Source organism: Thamnophis sirtalis, unplaced genomic scaffold (assembly GCF_051295495.1).
Source record: "Thamnophis sirtalis isolate CommonGarterSnake01/CBP01778 unplaced genomic scaffold, rThaSir2_p1.2 scaffold_2, whole genome shotgun sequence".
NCBI lineage: Eukaryota > Metazoa > Chordata > Lepidosauria > Squamata > Natricidae > Thamnophis > Thamnophis sirtalis.
Genome location: NW_028261382.1, coordinates 69,174,771 through 69,200,249, shown reverse-complemented (window position 1 = coordinate 69,200,249; position 25,479 = coordinate 69,174,771). Strand labels below are relative to the sequence as shown.

Sequence of the window (25,479 nt, the reverse complement as noted above, 5' to 3'; positions counted from 1 at the left end):
GCACATCCGTACCGTGGGGACATTGGCTCCTCCTCCTGAACTATAAATAATCTTATTGATGCAGAATCAATAAAAATATAAGACACCAGAAACTGGGGCATTTAGTTTCTGTTTTGACCCTTGTTCCCAGAGGTTAAACTCATCAAAGCCTGTGTAATGGCTCCTCTCCCAACTTGAGAAAGTAAAGACTCTTGAAACGAATTATTTCAAAAGGAACCTTTAATCAGTCAGGATGGAAACCATTAGAGGCAAAGCAGCATCTGAAATCCTTTAGGCCAAGCAAATGGGATTAAGCTGATAATGACCCCTCCCCTTTGTCCAAATGCAGATTCTGACCAATACACAAGTGTGAAGATGTTTCCTTAACTCTTCTGCCCTGAGAGTCAATAAAACACAAGTTCCCATGGCTATCTCTAGTTAGACATTAAAGTAAATTATCCCACATGGCTATCATAAACATCCCTCCAGAGATGCTGGGACCTTCAGTCTTCCAGTGATAGAAAACCAGTTGTAAAGTTGTAAAACTCAATTGTTACAGATACAGCTAGTGATTTAACTCCGAGGCCCCCCTCCTCCCAACTGAATGGCAGTATCACTTTTGGGGATCTGACAGCCTATCATCTTGTGATCTCCTCATGAGGAGCAGCCATCTGGAGCACTTGTGGGCAATCTCAGTTCCTCTCCTTGTTTGGCATCTCATCACTTTTAGTGGAGACGACTTCTTTTTAATTATTATATTATATTCTAATGTGTCTTTTTCTTTGCTCCTTTTTTAGTTTGTATTAGTTTTTAGGTTTGTAAATTGTAATCTTTAATCATTCATCCTTCCCATCTAACAATTTTCCACCTCTTTTTCACTTCAAGCAATTTGCCAAGATCTTACTAAGTCTTCCATTTGCTGAAAGCATATTAACCCAAATCCAGTACTGTGTGATGATAAATATTCTGTTCATGTTTATTTTATTGTAACATCCATTGTGAATTGGGGCTTCAAGTATGTGCATTTATAAGACCAACTAAGCGATGGCATTTCCAAACAGCATGTGAAATTTGCCACAACCAAGAAATCTCATAAGGCCCCCAGAGATAACCCTGCCCACTTAACCTCATAGTGGGTCATTGTGGCTGCTTTCCCCAGACGTCCTTCTCCTCGGACCTGTCACTATTCCCTCGTCCCACAAGAATTTTGGTTTTGCTTTTTCAAAAAAGAAGTTGTTCCTGCCTGCCCCTGAGGGCGGAACTTGGTCTGGCCTGGCTCCCAGTTTTCAGCTCTTTGCCCTGTTCTCCCTTCTGGGCGAGCCTTTCGCTGAAGGAGGAATGTGAGAACCAGCCTCCCTTCCCAGTACTCAGCCACTCCATCTATCCAGCTGGTGGAAGAATGGGGCTGGAGCTCTACCTGGACCTTCTGTCCCAGCCCTGCCGGGCGGTCTATATCTTTGCCAAGAAGAACCACATCCCCTTTGAGCTGAAAAATGTGGAGCTGTTCAAAGGTGAGGAGAGCCCCACATGGGCAAGCATGGGGGGAAGGGACTTTTCTCAGCTGGGGGAGGAGACGGACTCTCCTTCAGAGGGAACCCATTGCTCTCTCTGGGCAAGGGTTGGGTGGGCCTTGCCTTGTTTGATAGATTTCATGGGGCCCATCAAAAACAGGAGGGGACTCTCCCACATGGTGATAGGAGAGCAGCCTGAGCAGGGGGGTGGGACGGGACTAGAGGGAAGGTCTTACACAATACATTATGCTGATGCCTTCCTCTTGCCAGATTCTATCCTGGGGACCAAGGTGCCAGGAGCAGAGGCGGGAGGGGGGGAAACACCCCCATCAGGTAAGAGGAGCTCAGGCTTTATATGACTGGAAAACTAAGGTATGGCCTGCATGTACAGAGAGGGGAGGGGTGTCCTGTAATTTGGCGCTTCGATTATTTTTCCCCAAATGGGTGGAATGAATTTCAGTTCCAGGCAGAACTGTGAACCAGGAAACCTCTTGACCTCTCAGCAGAGGAGAGGAGAACATGAGAGCTTTTCACTTTCAGAGTAACCGTTGACCACCTGCTCATGAAGTATAATATTCTCAGGGATCTTCTCTTGCTGAGTTGCCTTAACTATCAGGAATCCAGTGGGATCTTCCCACCAGCAGCTGTTGGAAATGCCTACCACTGTTTCCCTCCTTCGGGGCTTCAGGTGTGCATGGCGTGTCCTAACAGAGCCACAATAACACCCTGGGGGAAGGAGGGGGGTGTAAATAAGTGCCTGCCCTCAACAATTTCACTGAAATCTCTCCTGCAGTGGTGCCAAGTTCTCTGTTTGCTATGTAAATACAACTTGAAAGAGTCCAAAGGGCCTTCTGAGGTTGCAAAAAGAACTTTTTTTCTGCACCCAAAGGGGACGGGGTTCTTTCTCCGATAAGATAAGTGACCTGGTTCTTGCACTTTGCCTCTGTGGCTGCGCAAAGCACCTTTGAGTGTTTTATTCAGCACAGTCTTTCTGTAACTAATCCCAGTCCAGAGCGCTCTGGATCTCTTATGACCTGGCAGTTTATAAAAGGATCTTTATCATATTTGCATTGCTACTGTTGTTTCTGGGGAGATTAGAGATGCACAGAAATAAATACATCCCAACATTCATTATTCATTTTCCAAAGTAAACCTTCAGTGGTTTCTCCATTTCCATCTTGCTTACCTGCCCTCTCAAAATCAGCTTCGGTTAAAAAAAAACCTGAGGCAGGACAGCCCCTCCATACCTGGAATTGTTCTGTGTGGTGGTTTTGACATCCCTCCCTGTCCCATAATTTCCAACACGTTTGATGGGTACCAGAGTGAGTCCTCTTCTCATCCCGGTTCCCATGGCCTTCCTCTTATGGAGCCACATGCTGCCCTCCCCAGAATAAACCCTGTTTGAGTGAGCCGTGAAAAGTGTGATAGCTACGAAGTCTGGAATATGATGCTGCACTCACATTTGTAACTTAAAAGTTGCGAGTTCACAGCTATTGCTGTGCTGTCTGTTCAACTGCTTCCTTGGGTGGAAAACAGGTTCTCCCACCCCCATTTCTGATCCATATCAGATTTGCTAGAACAGTGGTTCTCAACCTGTGGATCGGGACCCCTTTGGGGGTCGAACGGCTCTTTCACAAGGGTCGCCTAAGAACATCGGAAAACACATATTTTCAATGCTCTTAGGAACCGAGACACCAATTTTATGGTTGGGGGGTCACCACAACATGAGAAACTGTATTGGGAAGGTTGAGAACCACTGTGCTAGAAGAATCTAATTATGAAATTATCTGACAGCATTCAGTTTTCTGGTCAATTTCAACTGCAGAAAGCAGAGCTCAGACAGTTCTCCCTTTACAATCTCAGAGGGACACTTAGGTGCAACTTATTAGCAATCCATCTTTCTAGCTGTAATGCAGAAAAGACTTGGGTGAAAGGAGATTTCTGCTCTCCACTCCAGACAGACATAGCCAGGAACTAAGGGGAGGGGGGGGGCTTCTCTGCTTTTAGCCTCTCTCAGGCCTCATGGTGGAACATCTGCTTTTGACTTCAAGGGTCACAGCGCAAGGAGAGCACAACAGTGAAGAAAGTCCCTGTCTTGAAGGATGAGACCTTCATCTTGGCAGAAGGGTAAGGAGAGTTTCCCCCACCCCTGTTTCTCCTAGTCTAAAGCCATGTTTGGAGAGAACGGTGGGAGGAGGCCCAACAGGGAACAAAGAAGCTGGGAGCATCTGCAGGTTTGAGGTCAGGGGACACAATGGTGTTACAGCTAAAGACATTAATTCTGGAAGCTCTTTTTATTTATCCCAGATGACACCAGATAGCAAGATATTCATTCCTGAGTTTGATTAGACAGTGAGAGAGTCAAAAATGGAGCAGAACCGCCGTACCGCTCTCTCTTATTTTACATGAGATATATGGAAATGTTCTGGAGAACTTCAGTAGACCAGATGGACAACTGAAAGCTCAGAATACTTTTGCTTGTCTCAGTTGTTTCACCTTTGACAATCCATATTCTGAAGTGCTTTGATTAAGCCAGATGCTCAGTTGTGTTTGCTCACCAGGTCCTCCTCTGCATAAACTAACTCCTGCCTTCCTTTTGTGATCCTGTCCTCCACGATTTCCATGAATCCATGGTCAGCACGGCCATTCTTTTGTATTTGAGTCGCAAGTACAACACCCCAGATCATTGGTACCCATCTGACCTACAGAAACGAGCAAAGGTGGACGAATACCTATCGTGGCATCAAGCGAACATCAGATCCAATGCTCCTAAAACAATGTGGATTAAGGTGAGAATTTGAACAGGTTCTGGAGATTTGGGAAGTTTCAGTTCGACCCAAAAGATTTAAGAGCTGTTCCTAATAGTTGAAACCTCCAATCTTTCTTCATTATAAAATTTGCCTAAATCTTCACTTTTTCTCCAGGTTGTTTTTACCTTTCTTCTTTTGAGAGGTTGCAGCTGCCTTGCTTTTCAGGCCAGGGTCTTATGGACAGAAACGCTTCACTGGATGGGTGAGGAGAGGAATTTCCTCCCATCTTTTTATAAATGTGGTGAAGGCAGAGAGAACCTTCTCCTCCTTTGAGCCCCAGTGCAATGCTATTGAAGGGAAGAGAAGAAAAGGTTTTTTTAAAAAAAAAATCGTATTTAAGTATAATGACAATAAAGATTATACTTAAAAAAAAATCCACCAAAACAGTTTGATGCAGAAAATGGTTTACCCCAAAGGAAAGTTTGGTTTTTGAAAGAAAAACACATTTTCTTAGGAAGTTAGTGTTCCTAGGAAAGGAGTAATTTACATTTTATCTTATGCTGAGATTATTTTCTTCACACATATTAGGGCCCAGTGAAGTACAGTTAATAGAGCCTTTTTTGTAAAACAGAGAAAAAAGAAACAGATTAAGATGACAAAATGGCAATTGATACAGGCGGTTGAATAGGTTCTCTCCCCACATTTCCCCATTCCTCCAATCTCTATCCTACTACAGGCTGCCATGTGGCTCAAGGTCAAAGGCCAACATTCACAAGCACAGTAGTTTCTCATCCAAAGGAGGGACATCAGTATTTCTTCCCTGGGACCCACTATGTTGAAAAGGGAGCAGGCCTTTTGTTGATCATCCATCTATCCATCCACTTTCAGAGGAACACCACAGAGGAACTGCATGTGGTGGTCACCGCTAAGAAGCTCCTCCTCCCTGAGGCAGCTCCGTCTCCACAGGAGCATCCCAAGAATAGGACATGGGTGGCCTTCCAAACGCTCCCGTAGCTCATTTCTCTGGTCCCACCAAAGCCACGGAGACACCACAAGCAGCTGACAAGTCTCTTTCAGTCAGCCTGCTCGGCCATCCACTGTTACTTCTGCTTCTTTGGAAAGGAATGCCGGCTAGTGTCTTTGTGTCAAGGCCCCTCTTGTCCAAGGGACAAGCAGGGGTGCCTCTCCTGGGCAGCCAACTACCCTGAAGCTCCGGCCTATAGCTTACAAAGTGAGTGCTGAACTTTGTTGCTCAGGATCCAGGTAGCTGTGCAAAAGGTTTTGGATGCAGACATGCAGAGCTCTCTAAATGCTTTCAAAGGCTGCGCAGTCCACTTACCAACAATGGGTTTTGGGAGAACAAGTTTCATAGTTCACCCGCTAACAAAAAAACTAGCTTCCTTCATATTCTCCCCTTATTCAGATGGATTGGTTACTTTTGCTACTATTAAGCACCGGGGGAGCGGGGGCAGCATTTAAAGCACCAGATGTACAGCTATACATGAAGGCGATTCACTTACTCATGAGGTAGCAAGGACAGAGTTTCCTTTTCTTGCTTAAAAGAGCAAAGAATCCAGACGGAAAGTATATATGCCCCTTGGTAGATTTTGGGCTTAATTGGATTACAGAAGGAGGGAGCAGTGTTTCCTTTCCTAAGTCAAAACAAACACAGCAAGCGATGTGTGCATTTCTGGCTCAGAAAATACAACCACCTGGGAGGAGTGTAAGGCCTTTTCCTGGGGGTGGGGAGAATCCTCAAATGCCCAGGTGTGTTCATGTCAGGTGAAGGCAAGGAGCTTCACTTTGCCCTAGCTGGGTTAAAAAGTGGGGGAAGGGAAGAAGGAAGAACTGGGCAGGCATCTCCCACACAAGACTCTCTGTCAAATGGCAGAGTGGCATTTCAATAGGGGAATTTTAGTATGTTTGGACTTCCAAATGTTTCTGACATGGAATTTGTGTGGACTGTCCTGCTCAGTCAGCCTCCTCCACATCTAGGGGAAATTAAAGGGTCCTTGGTTTCTAAATTGAGCAGGCATGAAGAGGCCCAACTAATCCTTCCCTTGACGCCCCTTCCCAGGTGGGCCTGGGATACTTTTTGGTAGGGATGACCAGTCTCCTCCCTCTGGTGCAGGTGCTGATCCCGCTCTTCACGGGCCAGCCGCTCCCACCAGAGAAACTGCAAGAGGTGATGGACGGGTTGGCCACGGCGCTGGATCAGTTTGAGAGATTGTTTCTCCAGGACAAGCCCTTCCTGGTGGGTAGCGAAGTCTCCCTTGCGGACCTGGTGGCCATCGTGGATCTCATGCAGGTGACCCCAAGAGTGCTGGGCCCTCATCCTCCCCTGCACCTGATTATCCTTCATGCAAAGTGCCAGGCTTCTCAGGAAAGGAAATTCACTAATGAAGCAATGGAAAGATCCGGAGAGGGGTGGGCATGGGGAGGGGGACAGCCAAAGAGCTACGGGCTAATGAAGAGGGGGCTCTGATGACACAGAGCAGCTGCTGGGTCCTTTCCTCTCAAAGGTGCAATGGGGCTTTCCCAGGCCTTCCAACTAGAGAAGACTAGGAAATCCAAGGCCTGCCTACTAAAACCACTTTTATTGTAAGGCCCGAGGAGCAGGATTTGGCAAGTCTGAATGAGCTTCCCACTCTCTCCCTTTTATCCTCATGACATCCAGGAAGGGTCTCCTCTGAGACTCTGGCTCAGATTAGAATCCTAGTCTGGACTAGTCAGATTTCTTCTCTCTGCTATTTTCTCTTCTTCCTCTGCCTGCTGCACTCCTTGACTTATGAAAGGGCATCTCTAGCTGCCTGCAAAAGGGGTCCCCTCTCTTCCCCACTGCAGGAGCAGCCTTTAGGAATGGAGTTCTGCATTAGAACAAGCCCAGCTCTGGTGGGACAAGAAGGGAGGTGCGCATGCACCCTGAGGGACCAGAGACAGGTTGTGGGGCCTGATCAGGTTCGGTGGCTCAGGCTAGAGAGCAGACAGGCCTCTCTGTGTGGAGGGCCCTGATCTTCTGCCAGCTGATCTGATGTCGCCCTTTGCCAACCTCTGCATTTCCTTCCTTGTTTCTGCAGCCTGTGGGCGTCGGATGTGACATTTTCAAAGAAAGGCCTAGACTGGCAGAATGGCGCAAAAGGACAGAAGATGTCATTGGAAAGGAGCTCTTCCTGCAAGCACATGAATTGATCCTGAACATTAGTAAACTGAGCGCCATCCAGATCAATCCACAGCTGAAGGAACAACTGGCCCCCGTATTGTTGAAGATGATGAGATGAGTAAAGGAATTTCAAAAGAGAGCATAGCGTGGCTGGTCATTTTTCCATCTCTGGATTTGTTAACTTTTCATTTAGAATTATGTCTACAAGGGACTATCCTGGCAAAAGCCCCTTTGGGCATCCTGCAGCCATCACATGAGCTCCACTCTTACGCTGGAGTCGTCCTGGTCCCTGGAGACTGGCTCTCTGCCCGCCAGGATGAGCTGCGAGGTCCCAGACCCTCTGCCCTTTTAACCACCTCCAGGAAACGCAGGGCTATGCAATGGGCGGAAGGGCAGCGAGTGCTCTCCTCTGCCCAGACAAAGGAAATGAATGGAGCTGAGAGGCTCAGTGAGGTGGGTGCCCCACCTATGTCAGAAAGGAACAGGAGCCACAGGGTCTCCTTCTGGGGAGCCTCCAGCGATCACCCGCCCTGGTCTTGAGGCCTGCTCCCTTTTTGCTCTACTCCTGGCCTGGGGTGCTCAATGCTGAGGATGATGGGTCCTGGAAAGGTGGTTGCCCCTGGAACCCTCCTGCCCACCCTGCCTTCTCCCTATTCTTGGGCCTGTCTAGGTTCTGCTCAGCTGGGTCAGGAAAGGTCACATCATAGTGGAGACCAAGCCCACTTTCCTCCACCTTCCTTGCCAATTCCAGCCTGATAGCAGCTTTGTGGCCCATGTAGTCCAAAGCTGCTCTCAACTTTGGAGAGGAGTAACCAAATAATTCCTATTATTTGTCTTTCTCCATGGAGAAGCAGCATGGTATAATGGTTAAGGCACTGGACTGGGTGCAGGGAAACCCAGGTTCTGCTCCTGCTTCGGCAGGGAAGCCAGCTGGGTGACCTCGAGCCAGTCGCCCTCCGCCCCCACTTCCATTTAGCCTTAGAAAAGTCCTCCTCGGGTGAACATTGAGAGCTGTGCCAGGTCAGTACAAAGGCAAGCAGACCCACAACCACACAACTCGAAAAACATGACTGAAAGTTACATACAGAGTTGGATGTTTCAAGACATTTGAAGGCAAAAGGGGGTTGATGCCAACAGGTACAGGCAGCCCTCAATTTACAACAGTTAATTTAGTGACCATTCAAAGTTACAACATCACTGAAAAAGTGACCATTTTTCACACAACCACTGCAGCATCCTTCTGATTCTGTGTTCAGAATTCGAATGCTTGGTCACTGGCATGTCCTTATTATTTGGTAAGCTCCCCGTTAAGAGAACGAATGTGTGCAGAGAAGCGTAGTGAGAGTGGTGTGGAAGAACGGATAAACCAGCATACGGAGACATTGAATAGTAAAACAGATAGTATTTTACTTCTCTGGAAAATTGAGGTATGCAGAGTCCAATTCATACACGGTTAACACAGTCAGCCATCAATGTTCCCAGTTAAGGAGTGATCTATCAAACACAGTCCAGTATCATATAATCACTTCAGTACACAAAGTCGCTAACAGTAGCAAAACTCACAGTAATTCACGCTGAACAATACACGACATCTACAAGCAGTATCTACCGATCAGCATCTAACAAACAGAGAGCTAACAGTCATTCTGGCTCCATTTTATGGCCGCTTGAGGTAACAGCAACCAATCACATTTACATCAGTACTTAAAGAAACAGTACTACTATCATGGCTTATATATCGCTAACCCAACTGTTAGCTTACATTCCTAACATTCTCCCCTTTGGGTAGGCAATATATATATAACCTTACAGTCTGAGTCCGTATTCATCACAACATTTAAGTTTCATAGTACCTTGGGCTTTGGTAAAATGATCTGCAATGTTATCTTCAGCCATACAATACTCTAGTGTAATCAGTTTACTACTAACACTTTGTCTTACATTTAGATATCTTAAGTCAGTGTGCTTTGTCCTTGTCTTTAAAGCAAGATTGGATGCCATCTGAATCGCTGCTTGGTTGTCTTCATATACAACAATAGGCTCTTGTACATTAATCCCCATATCCAGTATGAGTTGTTTGTAATAAACCAAATCCGTACATAACAAAGACAAACATTCAGCCTCTATTGTTGATAAACTTAAATATTTTTGACGAATAGACTGCCATCCAATTAATGCTTTTCCTAAAAATATAGCAATACCTGATGTGGATTTATGTGTAGACACGTCTGTAGCAAAACGCACAGTAATTCATGCTGAGCAATACACGACATCTACAAGCAGTATCCACCAATCAGCATCTAACAAACAGAGAGCTAACAGTCATTCTGGCTCCATCTTATGGCCGCTTGAGGTAACAGCAACCAATCACATTTACATCAGTACTTAAAGAAACAGTACTACTATCATGGCTTATATATTGCTAACCCAACTGTTATCTTACATTCCTAACAGTTATGATGGTTGCTGTATTCCGGGATCATGTGATCCCTTTTGTGATCTTCTGACAAGCAAACTCAATGGGGAAGCCAGATTCACTTAACAACCATGTTACTAATTTAACAACTGCACTGATTCAATTAACAAGTATTAATCATTAAAAGTCATTAAATGGGGCAAAATTCATTTAACAACTGTTTCACTTAGCAACAAAAAAATTCTGTGCAGTTATAGTCACAGGTTGATGACTGCCTGTACTTTTCACTCAGCTGCTGCCTCCTGCCATGGGCTTCCACCCACTGAATGGCTGCAGCGGTGGAATAGGCACTCAGGGGTGGGGAATGGGAATGTTGGAGTTTTGATGACCTTCCAACTGACAAAACAGAAGAATCGGTTTAACAGACTGGTTAAATTAACTCACTTTCACAGCAGGCCAAGCTTGGTCAGCGTTAACCTAGGTTGAATTTTTAAAGGTTTTTTTAGTTTAATTTTTTAGGTTTTTAAAAGTAATCTTAGGGGATGCGGTGGCTCAGTGGCTAAGATGCTGAGCTTGTCAATCAGAAAGGTCGGCAGTTCGGTGGTTCGAATCCCTAACACCACATAAAGGAGTGAGCTTCCGTTACTTGTCCCAGCTTCTGCCAAACTAGCAGTTTGAAAGCATGTAAAAATGCAAATAAAAAAATAGGAATCACTTTTTGTGGGAAGGGAACAGCATTCCGTGCGCCTTTGGTGTTTAGTCATGCCAGCCACATGACCACAGAGATGTCTTCGGACAGCGCTGGCTCTTCGGCTTTGAAACGGAGATGAGCATCACCCCCTAGAGCTGGGAACGACTAGCACATATACAGGTGAAACTTGAAAAATTAGAATATCATGCAAAAGTTCATTTATTTCAGTAATGCAACTTATCACAATTATGACAAATCACGGCTTGAACTACAGTATCTTGCTTTGCATGTAATGAGTCTATCTCATATATTAGTTTCACCTTTTAAGTTGCATTACTGAAATAAAGGAAATTTTGCACGATATTGTAATTTTTCAAGTTTCACCTGTATGCAAGGGGAACCTTTACCTCTACTTTAAGTAATTTTTTAGTTTAGTGTATCACATGAACCCAGAAAAACAGGTAGGCATAACAGCTGGATTAGCTGTGCTATTGACTAAAAACATGATTTAAACTGGGGCGAGCCTGGATGCTGTGAAGAGACGACGTGTGATCTCAAAGCTCTGAGATCGCACTCGATACTTTTATTGCTGGGGGGTTCTAATGGACCTAAATCATCCCGAAGAGATGGTGAACAGGAAGATTACATCTTGCTGATCTCGGGGATATCGCAAAATCTCCGAGAAAAGCAGGTTTAAAGTCTTCTGCTAGCAGTAAAAATCCCAATCCTTCAAGACTGACAAAGTCAGGGCAATATGGAGAAGTATTAAGTGTTAAGCTGGTGAGAAACTTTTATTGTTTAAAAAAAAACAGACTGCCTAAAAATTTTAAAACTAACTCTAATCAAAGAATAGAAGAACTTAGCGGCGATTTTGATTTTTGTAATGGTTCTGGACAGTGGTTATCTTACTTTTAAAATGTTATTTACATGGATTGATTCTAAGTAAACCTTTTCAAATGGACGGACTACTTTAGCATTTCTTCTGATTCTCTTTAAGCTATAAATTGACTGTTTACACCCCGACACTTTTATTGCTTGGCTGTTCTGGCTTAAGATCTGATAAGATTGTACAGCTATTCCTTTGTACTTTGCTTTCGCTGCCGAGTGTTTTTAGTCTTGCTGAGCTTTCAAGAAAAAATACAACTGTGTGTAAACATGGCGTCTCTTCAAGCCTCTCTCCAAGCAATACTTTCAGCTTTGAAGAGGGTGTTTGATACAGAGGAAAGAATTGAAAAAAATTGGATTATCTGGTGTATTTGGCAACAAATTGTGATGAAAAAACTGAGGATGTTTATCAAATACAAAATACAAAATAAGATGGAAATTCAAAAAATTGAAATGGACGGATATAAAGAGTTTGAGCTTGTTGATATTCGTCGCAATTGGTTTATTTCTGAGGGAGGAAAGAATGGAATATTTGAAGAGGAATTAAATGGAGAGAAAATTTATTTCAAAGGACAGGACATAGAAGGAGAAAAAAGCATTAAAGAACTTATGGACTATGAAATACTATTTGCAAAATATTTGATAACACTGCTGAGAAGACAAGCTGATAAAGGAAACAAAAGGTGGGCGTCAACATTATATGATAGATACTATAAACAAGAAGGTGCAAAGATCGTTTCGTACAAACTTGTTTAAAAAGATGTTTGGAGAATTGGATCCATAAATGGCAGTAGATATAAGATTGTTTTGTTATTGGAGAGATACAGGTTGATAGATGGAAGAGTATAATTCAAAATTAGCTAAACCCAGTGGTAATAGGTATAGTTAAATAAAAATTGATAATGATAGTAATGTATACAATGTTGAGCTGTTATGATAAGTAATAATTGGATATGAGAAGGGAAGGTTAGAAATATTTTTGGACTATATATAAAGATTATTAATAACAATAATAATTATAATTAAAAAAACAAAATTAAATACAGTTAAGTTTTAACTAATAGGGTCAAATAAAAGTGGAGGTATGATGATGTCAATATAGTAAATATTTGAGTTAAGATACTTGAATTAATATGAATTATATTTGATGATGATGGAAGAGATGCACAAAAGCCTTTTGTAACCAGCTGATACACTTTCTACAATATGTAAAGGAGGAGTTGTAAAATAAATAAATAAAAATTTTTTATAATAAAAACATGATTTAAACTGATGGCTGGAGAGGAATTCATTTTAAGGAGAGCAGAGACCTCCAAATGCTTCAGTAAAACCATAATTTGTATTGCTGCTTTCCCATTTCTTGTGGGAAGGGGATGAAAGTGATAAGCACACCACTCCTGTGCCATGCACATGGCTCAATGTCCTTGGCAGCGGAAGAGCCCACATTGGCTACTGCTGCCACATCTATTGGGCTCCATCCCGCCCTGGACAAAGGCATGTAGATCACAACCACACAACTCAGAAAAACAGCCACATGACCTGAAGTTACATGCAGAGTTGGATGCCAAGCCCCCAAACCCCTCACATCCCCAGCCACGAGAGCATCTGCAGCCATAGCCTACCTAAGGGCTACCCACCAGGTGGGTCGGGCAAAGGCCTGGCCTGATTGGTCATGGGGCCACTTATTCCATCAGCCAATCAGATGCCTGAGGTTTCCGTTGGTGCCGCCCACTTGCGGCTGGTCCTCGCGATGGTGCTGGAGTTGTACCTGGACCTGCTTTCTCAGCCTTGCAGGGCAGTCTATATCTTTGCCAAAAAGAACAACATCCCTTTCATGATGAAGCCTGTTGAGATGCTGAAAGGTGGAGTGGGTTGAAGTTCCCCTGCAACCCCCCTTTCTCCCTCCCCTTTCCTTCCCCCCATTCTTCTCAAAGCTCCCTGCCTCAGGGTCCCCTTGAGGCTCCCCACCACCTCCAGGAAGTTTCAGAGGTGACCAGCAGCGCCTGAGGGATGTCTGGAGGCATCTCCCCCATTTGGTGGAAACAGCTATGTGCCTTGACACTGCTGGGGATGCAACATTCTGTCCTCCCCATGGAGCAGACTCCAGCTACCCCATCCACCCTGTCTGAGGCACTGGAGGGGCAGACAAGCAGCCTGGAAGTTCTCCAAGATCTTGGAGCCATTGGGGGTCTTCCCATCCTGATGCTTTCTCTTGAGCACAGATATCCGTGACCCGTCAAAAGCGCGGACGGCAAAAGCGCGATCGACAAAATCGCGCCTTTGACGTCATCACAGCGCGACGAAAAAGATCGAAAAATTCAAATAAAAATTAATAAAAATTAAATTAAAGCAAGCCGATTCACATAAAGGTAAGGGTTAGGGTTAGGGTTAGGGTAAGGGTAAGGGTTAGGGTTAGCTTTAGAGCGTTAGCGTTAGCGTTAGGATAAGGGTTAGCGTTACGTTTTTCGTTACTTTAACGGTTAGGTTTAGGGTTAGGTTTAGGGTTAGGTTAAGAGTTAGGGTTAGGGTTAGGTTTAGGGTTAGGTTTGGGGGGGTTAGGGGAAGGTTTTAGCTTTATTTTTACATTTTTATGATCTTTTTCGTCGCGCTGTGATGACGTCACAGCGCGCTTTTGTCGAGCGCGATTTTGTCCTACGCGCTTTTGTGGTGGAACCCAGATATCACGGTGGAGGCCAAAGAGAAAGCGCTTCCCCCAACAACTTTGGAAAGCCTGAAGGCTTTGGGGAAGGAAACAGGGGGAGTGGTGAGCTGTTAGTTTTGTGGATTGCGCCCAGCTAAGGAGGGGAGGAGAGGGTGGGTGGAAAGCCTGTTTTGCATTGGATTCTGAAGTTTTCTTTTTGGCTGACGTAACTTATCAATGCTAGGGCAACACTTCACTGAAGAATTTAACAAGGTGAACATCCTAAGAAAAGTGCCTGTCCTGAAGGACGGAGATTTCATCCTAGAAGAGAGGTGAGGACTCCTGATGAGGAGGGGGGAAAGCAGCCACACCCGCTTGGACCAACTGAAAGGTCCCCAGGAGAACAAACAGCATTATTGGCTTGGTGGAAAAGCAGCTGGATTTGTGCCCTCTGGCTGGAATAAAAAGTTCCTTCCAGTTGCAACTGGGCTGGTGACAGTGGCACCCGTGGCTTGAGAGCCAGAAGTGTAAGAGGGCCCCTCCAATTTGGGGCCTCCTGGACACCCGGCCAAAGGGCCAGTTCCCACAAGCTCTCTGCAATGCTGACTGGGTTCCAGCCAACCAAAAGCTAGACCAAGGCCAAAGGGATGAAATCCTGGTCTGCTTCTGCCAATTCCAAGAAAGGGCTGCTCAAATGCACGGGGGTGTGGGGGTGTGTGTGCACGTGGTCAGCTCTTGAAGAAGAAAGCCTGGCCTTCCCTCCAGTGAAGCCACAGCTCAGGGATCTGGGTTGAGCATGGGTTTTCTGACCTAGACTTCCTGATACAGTAAAACACACACAATTAAGTCCAAAAACCCTCTTGGTTGGCAGAATGGCTGACCTTTGGAGCAGAAGGTTGTCTGGACAGAGAGATGATTGGATCCTGCCCCCAGCAGTAGGTTGGGCTTAATGATCTCTTAAGTGCCTCAAAGCAAGCAGTCTTTTTCTTGCCTTGGCTCTTTGTCTTCTGCTCACCAGCACAGCCATCCTTCTCTACCTGACCCGGAAATACAACACTCCCAGCTACTGGTACCCGCCCGATATGAAAAAGCGAGCCCGTGTGGATGAGTACCTGGCCTGGCAGATCAGCACCATTCGGGCGGGTACATCCAAAATCCTCTGGCTCAAGGTGAGACCAGACCTCCTGCTCACTGGCGGTGCAGCCCCCTCCCCCCCACTGGCCCTGCAGAGCCTCCAATGTCCCAGGAGGAGTAGAAGGGGAGGCCTGGTTCGGGGGGGGGCACTTGGGGATGCTGCTTTTCCTACCAAATCCACTGCAGGGGTGTTAAGAGTCGGAGACTGGGGGGGGGGGGTGCATCCCCACATAGAAGACAGGGAGCCACAGGGTGGCAGTGGAGAAGCAACCTAAGCTTGGAGAGTTGCATGTGCCCCAGCCAGTTCGGCAATGGCTGGCAACTCACAGATATAATGAAGCCCATGCGAAGGACACCCTTGGCAATCAGATCATTTGGGGGTGTTACGTATCCCCCCAAAACATACACTCATGGAGATGTGTCAGTGAGAGGACCGAGGCAGCAGGGGACCATCTCCTGTTTACTCCTGCTGGCAGCAACTCCTCAGATCTTCTGGCACTCTCCTCAGAACAAGGGAGACAGCAGCAAAGGAACCAAACAGCCAACCTGGCAAGAGCCTCCACAGGACCAGCCCTTGGGGGCCCCCAGGGAGCCCCAGTCCCAGCCCAGGTCTCCACACCCTCCCTTGGCACCTGCCTGGGAGAAGCTCATCTCCTCTCCCTCTCTTCTGAATGTCTCTGTGGGGCAGGTGGTGATCCCGCTCTTTGTAGGCCATCAAGTGTCCCCAGAGAAGCTCTATGAAGCAATGGAGGAACTGAATCTCGCCATCCAGAAGCTGGAGGACAAGTTCCTGCAGGACAAGCCATTCCTCATTGGCCCAGAGATCTCCCTGGCCGACCTGGTGGCCATCGTGGAGCTGATGCAAGTAAGCCCCCCCCCCAACCCCAATAGCCGACCCCTGCAAGGAGACCCGGAGTCTTCCAAAGCAGACCTCTGCCATCCGCTGTGCCTCCTCTAGCCCTTGGGAGCTGGCTGCGACATCCTTGTGGGACGCCCCAAACTCCAGGAGTGGCGCAAAAGGGTGGAGCTGACGTTGGGGAAGGACCTCTTCATGGAAGCCCACAACCGGATCCTGAACCCCCAGGAATTGAAGAGCATCATCATTGATCCACCCCTGAAAGCACAGATGAAGCCCCTGCTCTTGAAGATGCTGAAATAAACATGGAAATTTATCAATGGAGCTTTCCCCCTCCCTGTTCCAGCTCTTCTTGCATCCTCTGCCCACCACCCCCAGCCAGCCCTGGTTTCAGGTTTGGCTTCCAATGATCCTTGCTCCAAGCCCCTTTCCTTATTGCCTGGCTCACCTCAACCAGGGGAGGCACTGGAATAATCCTGGTTGGCATAAGCATATTACCATCTTCATGGGGGTGGGGTGGGGGGGCTACTGAGCAACTCTCCCCATTCCCAGCTACCCTGTGCAAGCCCAGATTGTGAATGAAGGCTGCAACACAGGTTCAGAAGGAATCAAGTACTTTTGCCAACCATGGATACATGTTAGAACTGCAGATTATTCATCTTCAATTGTCTATTGTCCACAATTCTTTAGGAAATGCATATTGTGGAAGCATAATAGAATAAAATCCAGTAAGGAATAAGATAAAATAATTGTCAATAATATTAAATATATCACATGTGGAACAAGTAGCTCCCAAGTTCTAATTCCAAAAGTTTTTCTTAACACTTGGGAATGGAAGCCTCAACCGGCCTAGGAAGTCTCTCAGCAAGAGCCCCCACCAGCAGGCAAGAAACTCCTATATCTCATGGGATGGGGGAACATCTGGAGGGTGCAGAGACCCTAAGACCAAGGCAGCTTTCAAGGGTTAGAGCTGTCCCGGGAATGAACTGGTTTGATCTTCCGTGTGATCAGATTGGCCAGATCTCTGCTGAGCTGGTTTAGACAAATAGAGTTCTGTGGGCGTGGCTTGGTGGGCGTGGGAGGGGAAGGTTACTACAAAATCCCCATTCCCTCCAGATCAGCTGGGACTCGGAGGCAGAGAATAGATGGGGGCGGGGCCAGTCACAGATAGTGTTTGCCGGTTCTCTGAACTACTCAAAATTTCCGCTATCGGTTCTCCAGAGCTGGTCAGAACCTGCTGAATGCCACCTCTGGAACAGACACTTTCTATCATGTGGCAGCGATCCAAAGAGGGATTAACATGGAAGTGGCCCCTCAGCCCAGCAAGGCACTTGAGGAACTATGTGGGAGCAGACGCAAAGCAATCTGGCCTGTTTCAAAACATGCCAAATGATGCACCTAAACCTTTAGGGCACTACACAAGCTCCCAGAGTTTGGTGTAACCTTGATTCCTGGCAATTATTAATGTTGCAATTTCTGAAAAATGGTGGCATGGTTGTTAGCCAATCTACAGCAGGAAACAAATGAAAATTACAAATGCAACCCCCACTCTCATTTGTGGTCTTAGAAACCGTCAAACAATCCCTGCCCATCAACCTGACCCCACAGTGCAGCTTCTCCCACTTTCCATTATCCCGCGCCCCCCCCCTGGTGCATTCACCCAAGCTATTAACCCTCCTGTTCTGCTGTGATAGGACAAGGTAGGCAAGAAGTATACAGGTGAAGGTACAGGGGGAGGATCTTCACAGGCTGTAGGTGTGGTGAAGCTGATGAGAACAACACAAGTGTTTTTTCAACAACTTTGCCCACAGCTCAAACTTGCTCTAGGCTGGGATTCCACGTGAATCTCTGCCTCGGTTGTTCACTCTGGAAGGTAGAGAGCTGAAGCAATCTTATCACGAATTGAGTCTGAACAGGGGAGACACACAGAGCATGAACAAGTTCAGTACTTTGGTTTATTTTTAATTTAGCAGTAAAGGTCTGCATGATGCTCTGCTTGAAGTTCTTATCAATCAAATATGAGGTTGCTGGTCCTCAGGAAAAAAAATATTTCTTGCCTTTAAACTACCTCTACGAAAGAGACACGGGAAGGCTTCAATGATTAAGCAGGAATCCAAATATGACTCATAGAAAATTATTATAAAGATCAAGCTAAAAAGATCAGTGGCTTCTGCAATTAGAAGATCTAACTAAGCATTATTTTTAGAGCACCCAAGTGGGACCCAAGAGACATTGTTGACTTAATTTCAAAGTCCTTTCTCAAAGGTTCTTGAACAAACTTAGGAGTCACAGGGTAAAAGGAAAAATACTTTGGTGAATAAATAACTATAAAACCAGCAATTAATGACAGAAGAAAATCTTGCAGGGGACCAAAATGGAGCCGCAAAGTGCCATAACAAAGTATGCAAACAATATTCTGTATTTCACATGCTGTTACAATCCTGCTTAGGATTCTTCCACGGAGATCAGATGTTTCCAGGCTGAGGAATGTGAGACATTATTTCTGATGGCTGCTGGATAAGAATACAAGAGTGGACAGTACAGGTACTACTCGACACCGTAATTGTTCCAAGTTATGACAGCTCCTCCCCCAAAAGCTACTTAGGACCCCATTTCGAATATATGGCCCCTGCAGAGCAACTGCAGTCATATGCTCTGATGACATTGCAGGGATGCTGCAGGAACCCCATCCCTGCCTATCTGCCCCCCCCCCCCTGCCCCATATGGTCCCTACAGGCCTTGCGCTGCTTTCTTCCCAGCCTCTGGCTCAGGGTGGCTCTGGGTGCAGGTAATCAGTCCCAGTTTATCTCTCCTACTGAAACTGGCAAAGAAGCCACCAAAGAAGCAGCAGGGCCCTCTTTACATTCTCTTACAACAGTGGTTCTCAACCTTCCTAATGCTGCGACCCTTTAATACAGTTCCTCATGTTGTGGGGACCCCAACCATAAAATTGTTTTCGTTGTTACTCTATAACTGTAATTTTACTACTCTCCCTCCCAAAGATGGTCCAGCTATTCCATCTCTCAGCCTGGGGGTGAAATTATACGCCCCTCAGAGAGGGCTCGCAATTTGGGAGTCCTCCTGGATCCGCAGCTGACTCTAGAACATCATCTGTCGGCTGTGACCAGGGGGACATTTGCCCAGGTTCGCCTGGTGCACCAACTGCGGCCCTACCTGGACCGGGAGGCCCTTTGGATAGTCACTCATGCCCTCGTCACCTCAAGACTGGATTACTGTAACGCGCTCTACATGGGGCAGCCTTTGAAGAGTGTTCGAAGACTTCAGCTTGTCCAGAACGCAGCCGCGCGAGTGATTGTGGGTGCACCTCGGTACACCCACATTACACCTATCCTCTGCGAGCTGCACTGGCTGCCTATTGGTCTCCGGACACGCTTCAAGGTGCTAGTTGTTACTTTTAAAGCCCTACATGGTATTCAGGGGTGGGTTTCTCGCCCCGTTCCAACTGGTTCAGTTGGAACGGGGCTGGCAGCGTCCTCGTGCACGTGCGAGGCGCACGCATGCGTACTAGCATCTGTGCAATGCTCCAGCTGCTCCTGGAGGATCACGCAGGCGCTGTATGCATCCTGCGCATGCGTGGAAGCGCAGAATTCGTCAAAACCGGGTAAGGAGCGCGGGCGGGGGGATGGGCCCTTCGCCGTTCCCGGAAGTTACTTACTTCTGGGTTCGCCGACCAACCGGTTCGCAGGGACCGCCGCGAACCGGTTGAAACCCACCCGATGGTATTGGACCTGGGTACCTGAGAGACCGCCTCCTGCCAGTTACCTCCCAAAGACCTATTAGATCCCACAGATTAGGCCTCCTCCGAATTCCATCTGCCGGCCAATGTTGGCTGGCGACTCCTCAGGGGAGGGCCTTCTCTGTGGCTGCTCCGGCCCTCTGGAACAACCTCCCCGTGGAGATCCGGACCCTTACTACCCTTCCGGCCTTCCACAAAGCGGTTAAGACCTGGCTGTTCCAGCAGGCCTGGGGCTGTTGAACTATCCAGCCCCATCCAAGATTATGGCTGTTGTAGAATTTTAAATTGTTGTTTTTATTTTATTTTTTGTATCCCCTCCCTTTTTTACTGTGAGCCGCCCTGAGTCTCTCGGGAATAGGGTGGCATACAAACTCAATAAATTGAATTGAATTGACTATTATGAATCATAATGTAAATATCTGATATGCAGGATGCATTTTGTTATAAATTGAACATAATTAAAGCAGTGATTAATCACAAAAACAATATGTAATTATATATTGTGAAATATTTATTTGTAATTACAAATAAATGAAATTTTGTCTGGGAAGTTTAAGAGCAGGCTCCCTGCTCTAAGTGGAAAAAGTGTCTTTCTTTTAAAAAGAAAAAAAGAAAAGAAAAAACAAAACAGCCACCAAGTCTTCCTTCCTTCCTTTCTCTCTCTTTCTGTCTCTCTCTGTGTGGCTTTGTCTCTCTCCTCCCTCCCTCTCTGTCTCTTTAATTCTCTCTCTGTATCTGTCTCTCTCCCCTCCCTTCCTGTTTCTAATTCTCTCTCTGTATCTGTCTCTCTCCTCCCTCCCCATCTCTGTCTGTGTCTGTCTCTCCCTCCCTTCCTCTCTGTGCCTCTGTCTGTCTGTCTGTCTGTCTGTCTCTCTCTCTCTCTCTCACACACACACACACAGTGGTCACCTCGTCTCCTGTTCTTTGGCTGCTGCACAAGCCCATGTGGCGTGCACTGCCCTCTTCTCTCTTGACAGTTGCCTCATTTCCAATGGAGGGGGTGGGGAATGCATGCGTTTTCTTCCCACTGCATGGATTTCCCACCCCTTATTGGTCCCGTTGTTGCTGGAGCCGCTTTTGCTGAATCTGGTGCGGCGGCGGGATTTTTGCTATCACTGAGAGCTTCGCTGGCAGCCACTTCTTGCCATTGCCGCCACGCCGAATTCAGCAAAGGCGGTTCCAGCAGCAACAAGACATGCTTGGGGAAGGGAGAGCTGGAACTGACTGACTGGGATTGTGTTTCTGCCGCTGCTGTGAAAATGTCTGTTTTCCAGTCACAGGGGGAAGGAAAGAACCTCCCTCCCCCTCCAGAGAGCCCATGCCGAAAGACAGGAGGGGGCGGGCTGGTTTGAATGTGGGCCAGCGGGCAGTTTGCTGCCAACACCTCCTTCGTTCATTCGGGCAGGCAGAGAAAGGAAGGAGGCTTGTGAAAAGGAACCTCTGCCACCAAGGGCGAAGGGGAGCACCTTCGCCCTCGACTATTGTATGCCTCCATTCTCCACCCGCCCAAACTAGCAAAGGTGAACCACTAAACCGCCCGCACGCCCACATTCAAACCAAAGAGGGAGCAACCCACCCCTGGTCTGTCTGTCTCACTCACTTAATCACTCACTCTTAAAAGTACCTGGCAGCACCCTTGAAGAGCTTCGAAGGGCAACTTCTGCAGAAGCCTGGGCGCGTGACAAGTTACCCCCATTACAAAGTCTCTGAGGCTGTAATTGTACGGGGTGTGCATGTGTACCTATGTTTTCCACGGTGTGGAACAGTGGTGACCCTCTGCGCGGCCAGCGATGACTCCGGAGTCCATTCGTGGGGGATTTCGAGGAACGCAAGGGGGATTCTAAAGTTTAGAGTTCCAATGGTCTTAGCGACCCCTGTGAAAAGGTCACTCAACCCCCAAAGGGGTCGCGACCCACAGGTTGAGAACTGCTGTCTTACAGGGAGAGAACTGTGGCTATAGATTTCAAGGTATAGATTAAAGGGATTTGCTAAAACCCATAATAAATAAAATGGATTTGTTAAAGAGGATTCACACAGACACACAGTCTCCTGCTGAGGGGTGGGGGTTTGGACTAGATGACCTACAACGTCCCTTACAATTCTGTTAATCTGTTGAAGGGATACATGCACACACACACAGAGTCTGCTCTGCTCTTCCTTGGTGCAAACCTGAAGAGGCCAGAGAAGAAGAGCCTACGGGAGCTCAGAAGCCGAGGCCTTGCTGGAGAGGGCAAGGCTGAGGGGAAGGGGCTGTGTGGGAGACCCTGTGCCTCTCCTCAGGCTCCCGATCACACCTCTGGGAGTGAACCGGCTCTCTCTGGGGCTGGAGCAAGGCTGTGGGACCAAAGGGCGCAAAGGCTGTTTCCACCTCTCAGGAATCCCTGCCTTCTTTGCACACACACACCGGCCGTCACCTGACGAAGCGGGCCCCAATGGCTTGCAACGGGCGTCTCAGCCTGCCCAGAAGTCTATGGAAGCCGAAACGCCGGTTACGCCGAGGCGAGTTCAAGGCCAGGCACAGCCCCGACTGCGCTTCCTTCTCCCAGGAAAGCCGGCTGGGCCCGCGACTCCTTCCACTCCCACATCAGCCACGGCCGGAGGCTCCCCGGGGAAAGGCTGGAAGAATCAGGGAGACTCGCGGACCCCCCCCCGCCCGCCCACCGGGCTCCTTCTTTTCCCAAGCTGGAAGGCGCCCAGGGAGAGCCCGACGCCTCCGCGCTCCTGGGCCATAACCGATGCGGCGCCTCTGCTCTCCCCGGGCCAAGGGCCAGCGTGGCTGGGTGCCCTCCCCGCTCCCTCCGCCCCCCGGCCCCGAGGAAGAGGCGGAGGCGGTGGGTGCAGCGCTTTATTGTGTGGGGGAGATCTCCTCTCACAGGAAGGTCATCACTGTCCCCTTCTTGCCCACCTGCCAGGGCTCCAGCGGGTGGAAGCGGATCAGGATCCTGCGGGAGGAGCGCAAAGTCAGAGACCCTCGGCCGACTACCGCCCGCCCGCCAGCACACACACCCCACCCCGCCCGGCTCACCTGTCGGCGCCCAGACCCAGCTCGCCGGCCAGGAACTCGGTGAAGCGCGCGCTGTGCGTCCGGTTCTGCTCGGCCGAGCCCACCGCGCCCACCGCCCAGACCGAGAGCAGCGCGCCCGGCGCCGTCGAGCCGCCCATGGAGAGCGCCAGGTCTCCCTTCACCGTCGCCACCACTCGCTGCGGGGAAGCGGGCGGGTCAGCCGGGGACGGAGGGGACCGCCGCCCCTCGCCCCCTCCGATCCCAGCCCCCCCCCCCGACCCCGCGCACCTCCTCTGGCTTGCCCAGGATGGCGGCGGCGGCGGCGCCCAACCGGCCGGGCAGGTCACGGGGCAGCTGCGCCGCCGGCACGTTGGTCTCCAGCTCTAGGAAGGGCATCTTGTGCGGCGCCCCGCAGGCAGGAGCCCGGCCGCCCCGCCAGCCCCGCCTCCCGCGGCGGGAGGGGCGTTGGCGCGGGAGGCCCCTGAGTCGCTCCGCCTTTCCTCTTTATAGTAAACCATGCCGAGCCTTTGGGGCGTCTGTCCTGCGGCCCCTTTAAACAAAAGAAGAGCTTACCGTATATTTCGCGCTTTTATGGACAACGTTAATTAAAATAAACGCCCCGAGTCGCGTTTCCGAGGCCCTCCGATCTCGCCCGAAGATGCCGCCCGTGGTGTGGCCGCGCCCCTCGCAGGGCGCTTGGGTAGTCGGCAGCCAATAGGCGTCCGTCTTGCTGCCCAGTGGCGCGGCGGCGGCGGCTGGGATCTCGGCTTCGGCCAGCATGGTCCGTGTCTCGCGGGGGCGGAGGGGGGGCGGGGGCTCCCGGGGGCTCCCGGGGGGACTCCGCGGCTGAGCGTTGCTCTCTCCGCAGATCCGGATCGCCGCGCTCAACGCCAGCTCGGCCGTGGAGGACGACCCCGAGGGAACCCTCAAGAGCCACAAGTCGCAGACCAAGGAGGCGCAGGTGACTCGTCCGGAGGGCCTCCCCCCCCCCGCTCCCCGTCCCCGGAGGCGCCCAGCCGGGGTAGCTGGTTCTGAGAGACGCGGAAGTCAGTGGGCCGCTAACCTCCATTTGGGTGGCGGATTCTTCCTAGCAGGCAATGAAGCCCCTTCTCTGGCCTCGCTGGCGGCGGGTCTGAGGGCTCAAGGAAGCCGTGCTGGTTAAAGGCCCAAAACGTCTGCTAAGCTCCGTCGGCCTGATAAACAACAATTACGTTGTATTGGGTTTTTTTCATGTTTGCCACCTATGAAATAGGTAGATGATAGTCTCTGAGCCACCAAATGAGGCCTCCAAGTACTGCTCCGGTTATTGATTATCTTCACTTGATTATTTGTTACTGTAATCAAAGGCTAGATGGGGGCAGAAGGAAGTGTGGAACAATGTTTTCCAAACCTTGGCTCGTGACTCTCAATTTATTTCCAAAATCACAGGTTTTAGATTAGATTAGAACCTAAAAGGTTTTACTGTAGCTAATGCATTGTCCAGAAAGTTATGTGGCCTCCTGAAAATAATAAATATCGAATAAAATGAGCCGTTTTGGCAAACAAATGCACTGTTGCAAAAGTGATCCTGGTGGAAGATCGATAATAAATCAGTAGAGAGCAGCCCCAGAGTGCGAGAGGGGAGGGAATACCTGGTTTAGCCCAGATAGCCTTGGCCTGCTGTCAGATGTGATAGGATGAGAGGCATGGTCATCTGCTTGCTTCCTTGCCACCAGAATATTCATTGGACTCTCTCAAGATGGTTTTAAAAGAGCCTGTGATTGATTGATTGATTTAATTATGTTGAAAGTGTAAAATGAATGAGAAATTATGTATTCATATAGTATTGATTTGTTTTAATGATGATTGATAATCCACAATAAGATCATAATGGAACCTGCCCATCATGATTATAAGTCATGACAGTTGCAAAACAGAATGACCTTATGACTGACCACATTTTCCAGTCATTTTGCAGCAATCATTAAGTGAATGTGACAGTCATTAAGTGACCACTGCAGTTGTTAAGTGAACACCGTGGCCACGGTTTTGCCAAAAACAGGAAGTTAACAAATCTGGACCATAAGTAGCTCCCAGGTAGGTCCGTTGTAAGTTCAGAACTGTAGGAGATGGCCAGACTGAGCCTGGCGGGGAGGAGACGAGGGAGGTGTCAAACTCATCAATTTGGTGTCTCTATGCCCCTGTAAGAGATCCAGAGACTTTTATCTGGCATCAAATTGCCTTGTCCATTAGTAGTTTAGATTCTTGTGTATAGGTAGCATAAAATAAATTTCTAATACTTTTATTTATTTGTTTGTTTATTGAATTTATATCGCTGCCTATTCGCACATGGCGACTCAAGGCAGCTTACAGAATATAAAACCTCATTTAAAACAATAAAACTAATAAAGAATCAAATAAAATCACCTCCCCCCTCCCGCCCTGGTGACAGCAGATCACACAAGCCATTTAATGCGCTCCATCCCGCTCTGGGTTCTCCAGGACTGCTGGCAGAACCAGGTTTTCAACGCCTTCCGGAAGAGCATTAGAGTAGGGATCTAATCTCTGAGGGAGTGATGTTCCAGAGAAAGGGAGCCATTATGGAGAAGGCCCTTCTTGTGGGTCCTATCAGGTGATCGTCTTAGGGGATGGGACCTGCAGCATTCACTGCCTCTCTGCTCTGATAGGTAGATGTGACCTGCAAGAACCAGTCCCT

General features: G+C 48.2%; 4 protein-coding genes across 8 annotated transcripts in view; 3 read left to right on the top strand and 1 right to left on the bottom strand.

Annotated features, from left to right (window-relative positions):
* Positions 1 to 1,277: 1,277 nt before the first annotated feature.
* Positions 1,278 to 7,539, top strand: LOC106549267 (glutathione S-transferase theta-1). Its single transcript, XM_014066866.2, has 6 exons — positions 1,278 to 1,490; positions 1,761 to 1,823; positions 3,542 to 3,617; positions 4,129 to 4,279; positions 6,372 to 6,548; positions 7,318 to 7,539. The coding sequence occupies exons 1-6, from the start codon at positions 1,379 to 1,381 to the stop codon at positions 7,516 to 7,518; spliced, it is 780 nt and encodes a 259-aa protein (XP_013922341.1). The 5' UTR covers positions 1,278 to 1,378; the 3' UTR covers positions 7,519 to 7,539.
* A 5,603-nt stretch (positions 7,540 to 13,142) lies between these two features.
* LOC106549260 (glutathione S-transferase theta-1-like) lies at positions 13,143 to 16,420 on the top strand. The gene is made up of 5 exons (XM_014066859.2): positions 13,143 to 13,254; positions 14,278 to 14,365; positions 15,052 to 15,202; positions 15,856 to 16,032; positions 16,126 to 16,420. The coding sequence occupies exons 1-5, from the start codon at positions 13,143 to 13,145 to the stop codon at positions 16,324 to 16,326; spliced, it is 729 nt and encodes a 242-aa protein (XP_013922334.2). The 3' UTR covers positions 16,327 to 16,420.
* Positions 16,421 to 22,611: 6,191 nt separating this feature from the next.
* LOC106549266 (D-dopachrome decarboxylase) lies at positions 22,612 to 23,246 on the bottom strand. Its single transcript, XM_014066865.2, has 3 exons — positions 23,073 to 23,246; positions 22,806 to 22,981; positions 22,612 to 22,722 (listed from the first exon to the last, which is right to left on the bottom strand). The coding sequence occupies exons 1-3, from the start codon at positions 23,178 to 23,180 to the stop codon at positions 22,650 to 22,652; spliced, it is 357 nt and encodes a 118-aa protein (XP_013922340.1). The 5' UTR covers positions 23,181 to 23,246; the 3' UTR covers positions 22,612 to 22,649.
* A 196-nt stretch (positions 23,247 to 23,442) lies between these two features.
* The window catches only part of CABIN1 (calcineurin binding protein 1), a 130,864-nt gene continuing 128,827 nt past the window's right edge, over positions 23,443 to 25,479 (top strand). For 3 of the 5 annotated variants that reach the window (XM_087705947.1, XM_087705946.1, XM_087705945.1), the window contains exons 1-2: positions 23,443 to 23,565; positions 23,653 to 23,745. In XM_087705947.1, coding sequence (XP_087562073.1) covers positions 23,563 to 23,565; positions 23,653 to 23,745 — 96 coding nt within the window. In that variant the 5' untranslated portion in view covers positions 23,443 to 23,562. The remainder of the gene's footprint in view (positions 23,566 to 23,652; positions 23,746 to 25,479) is intronic. The other 2 variants (XM_087705950.1, XM_087705948.1) reach the window with 2 other exon arrangements.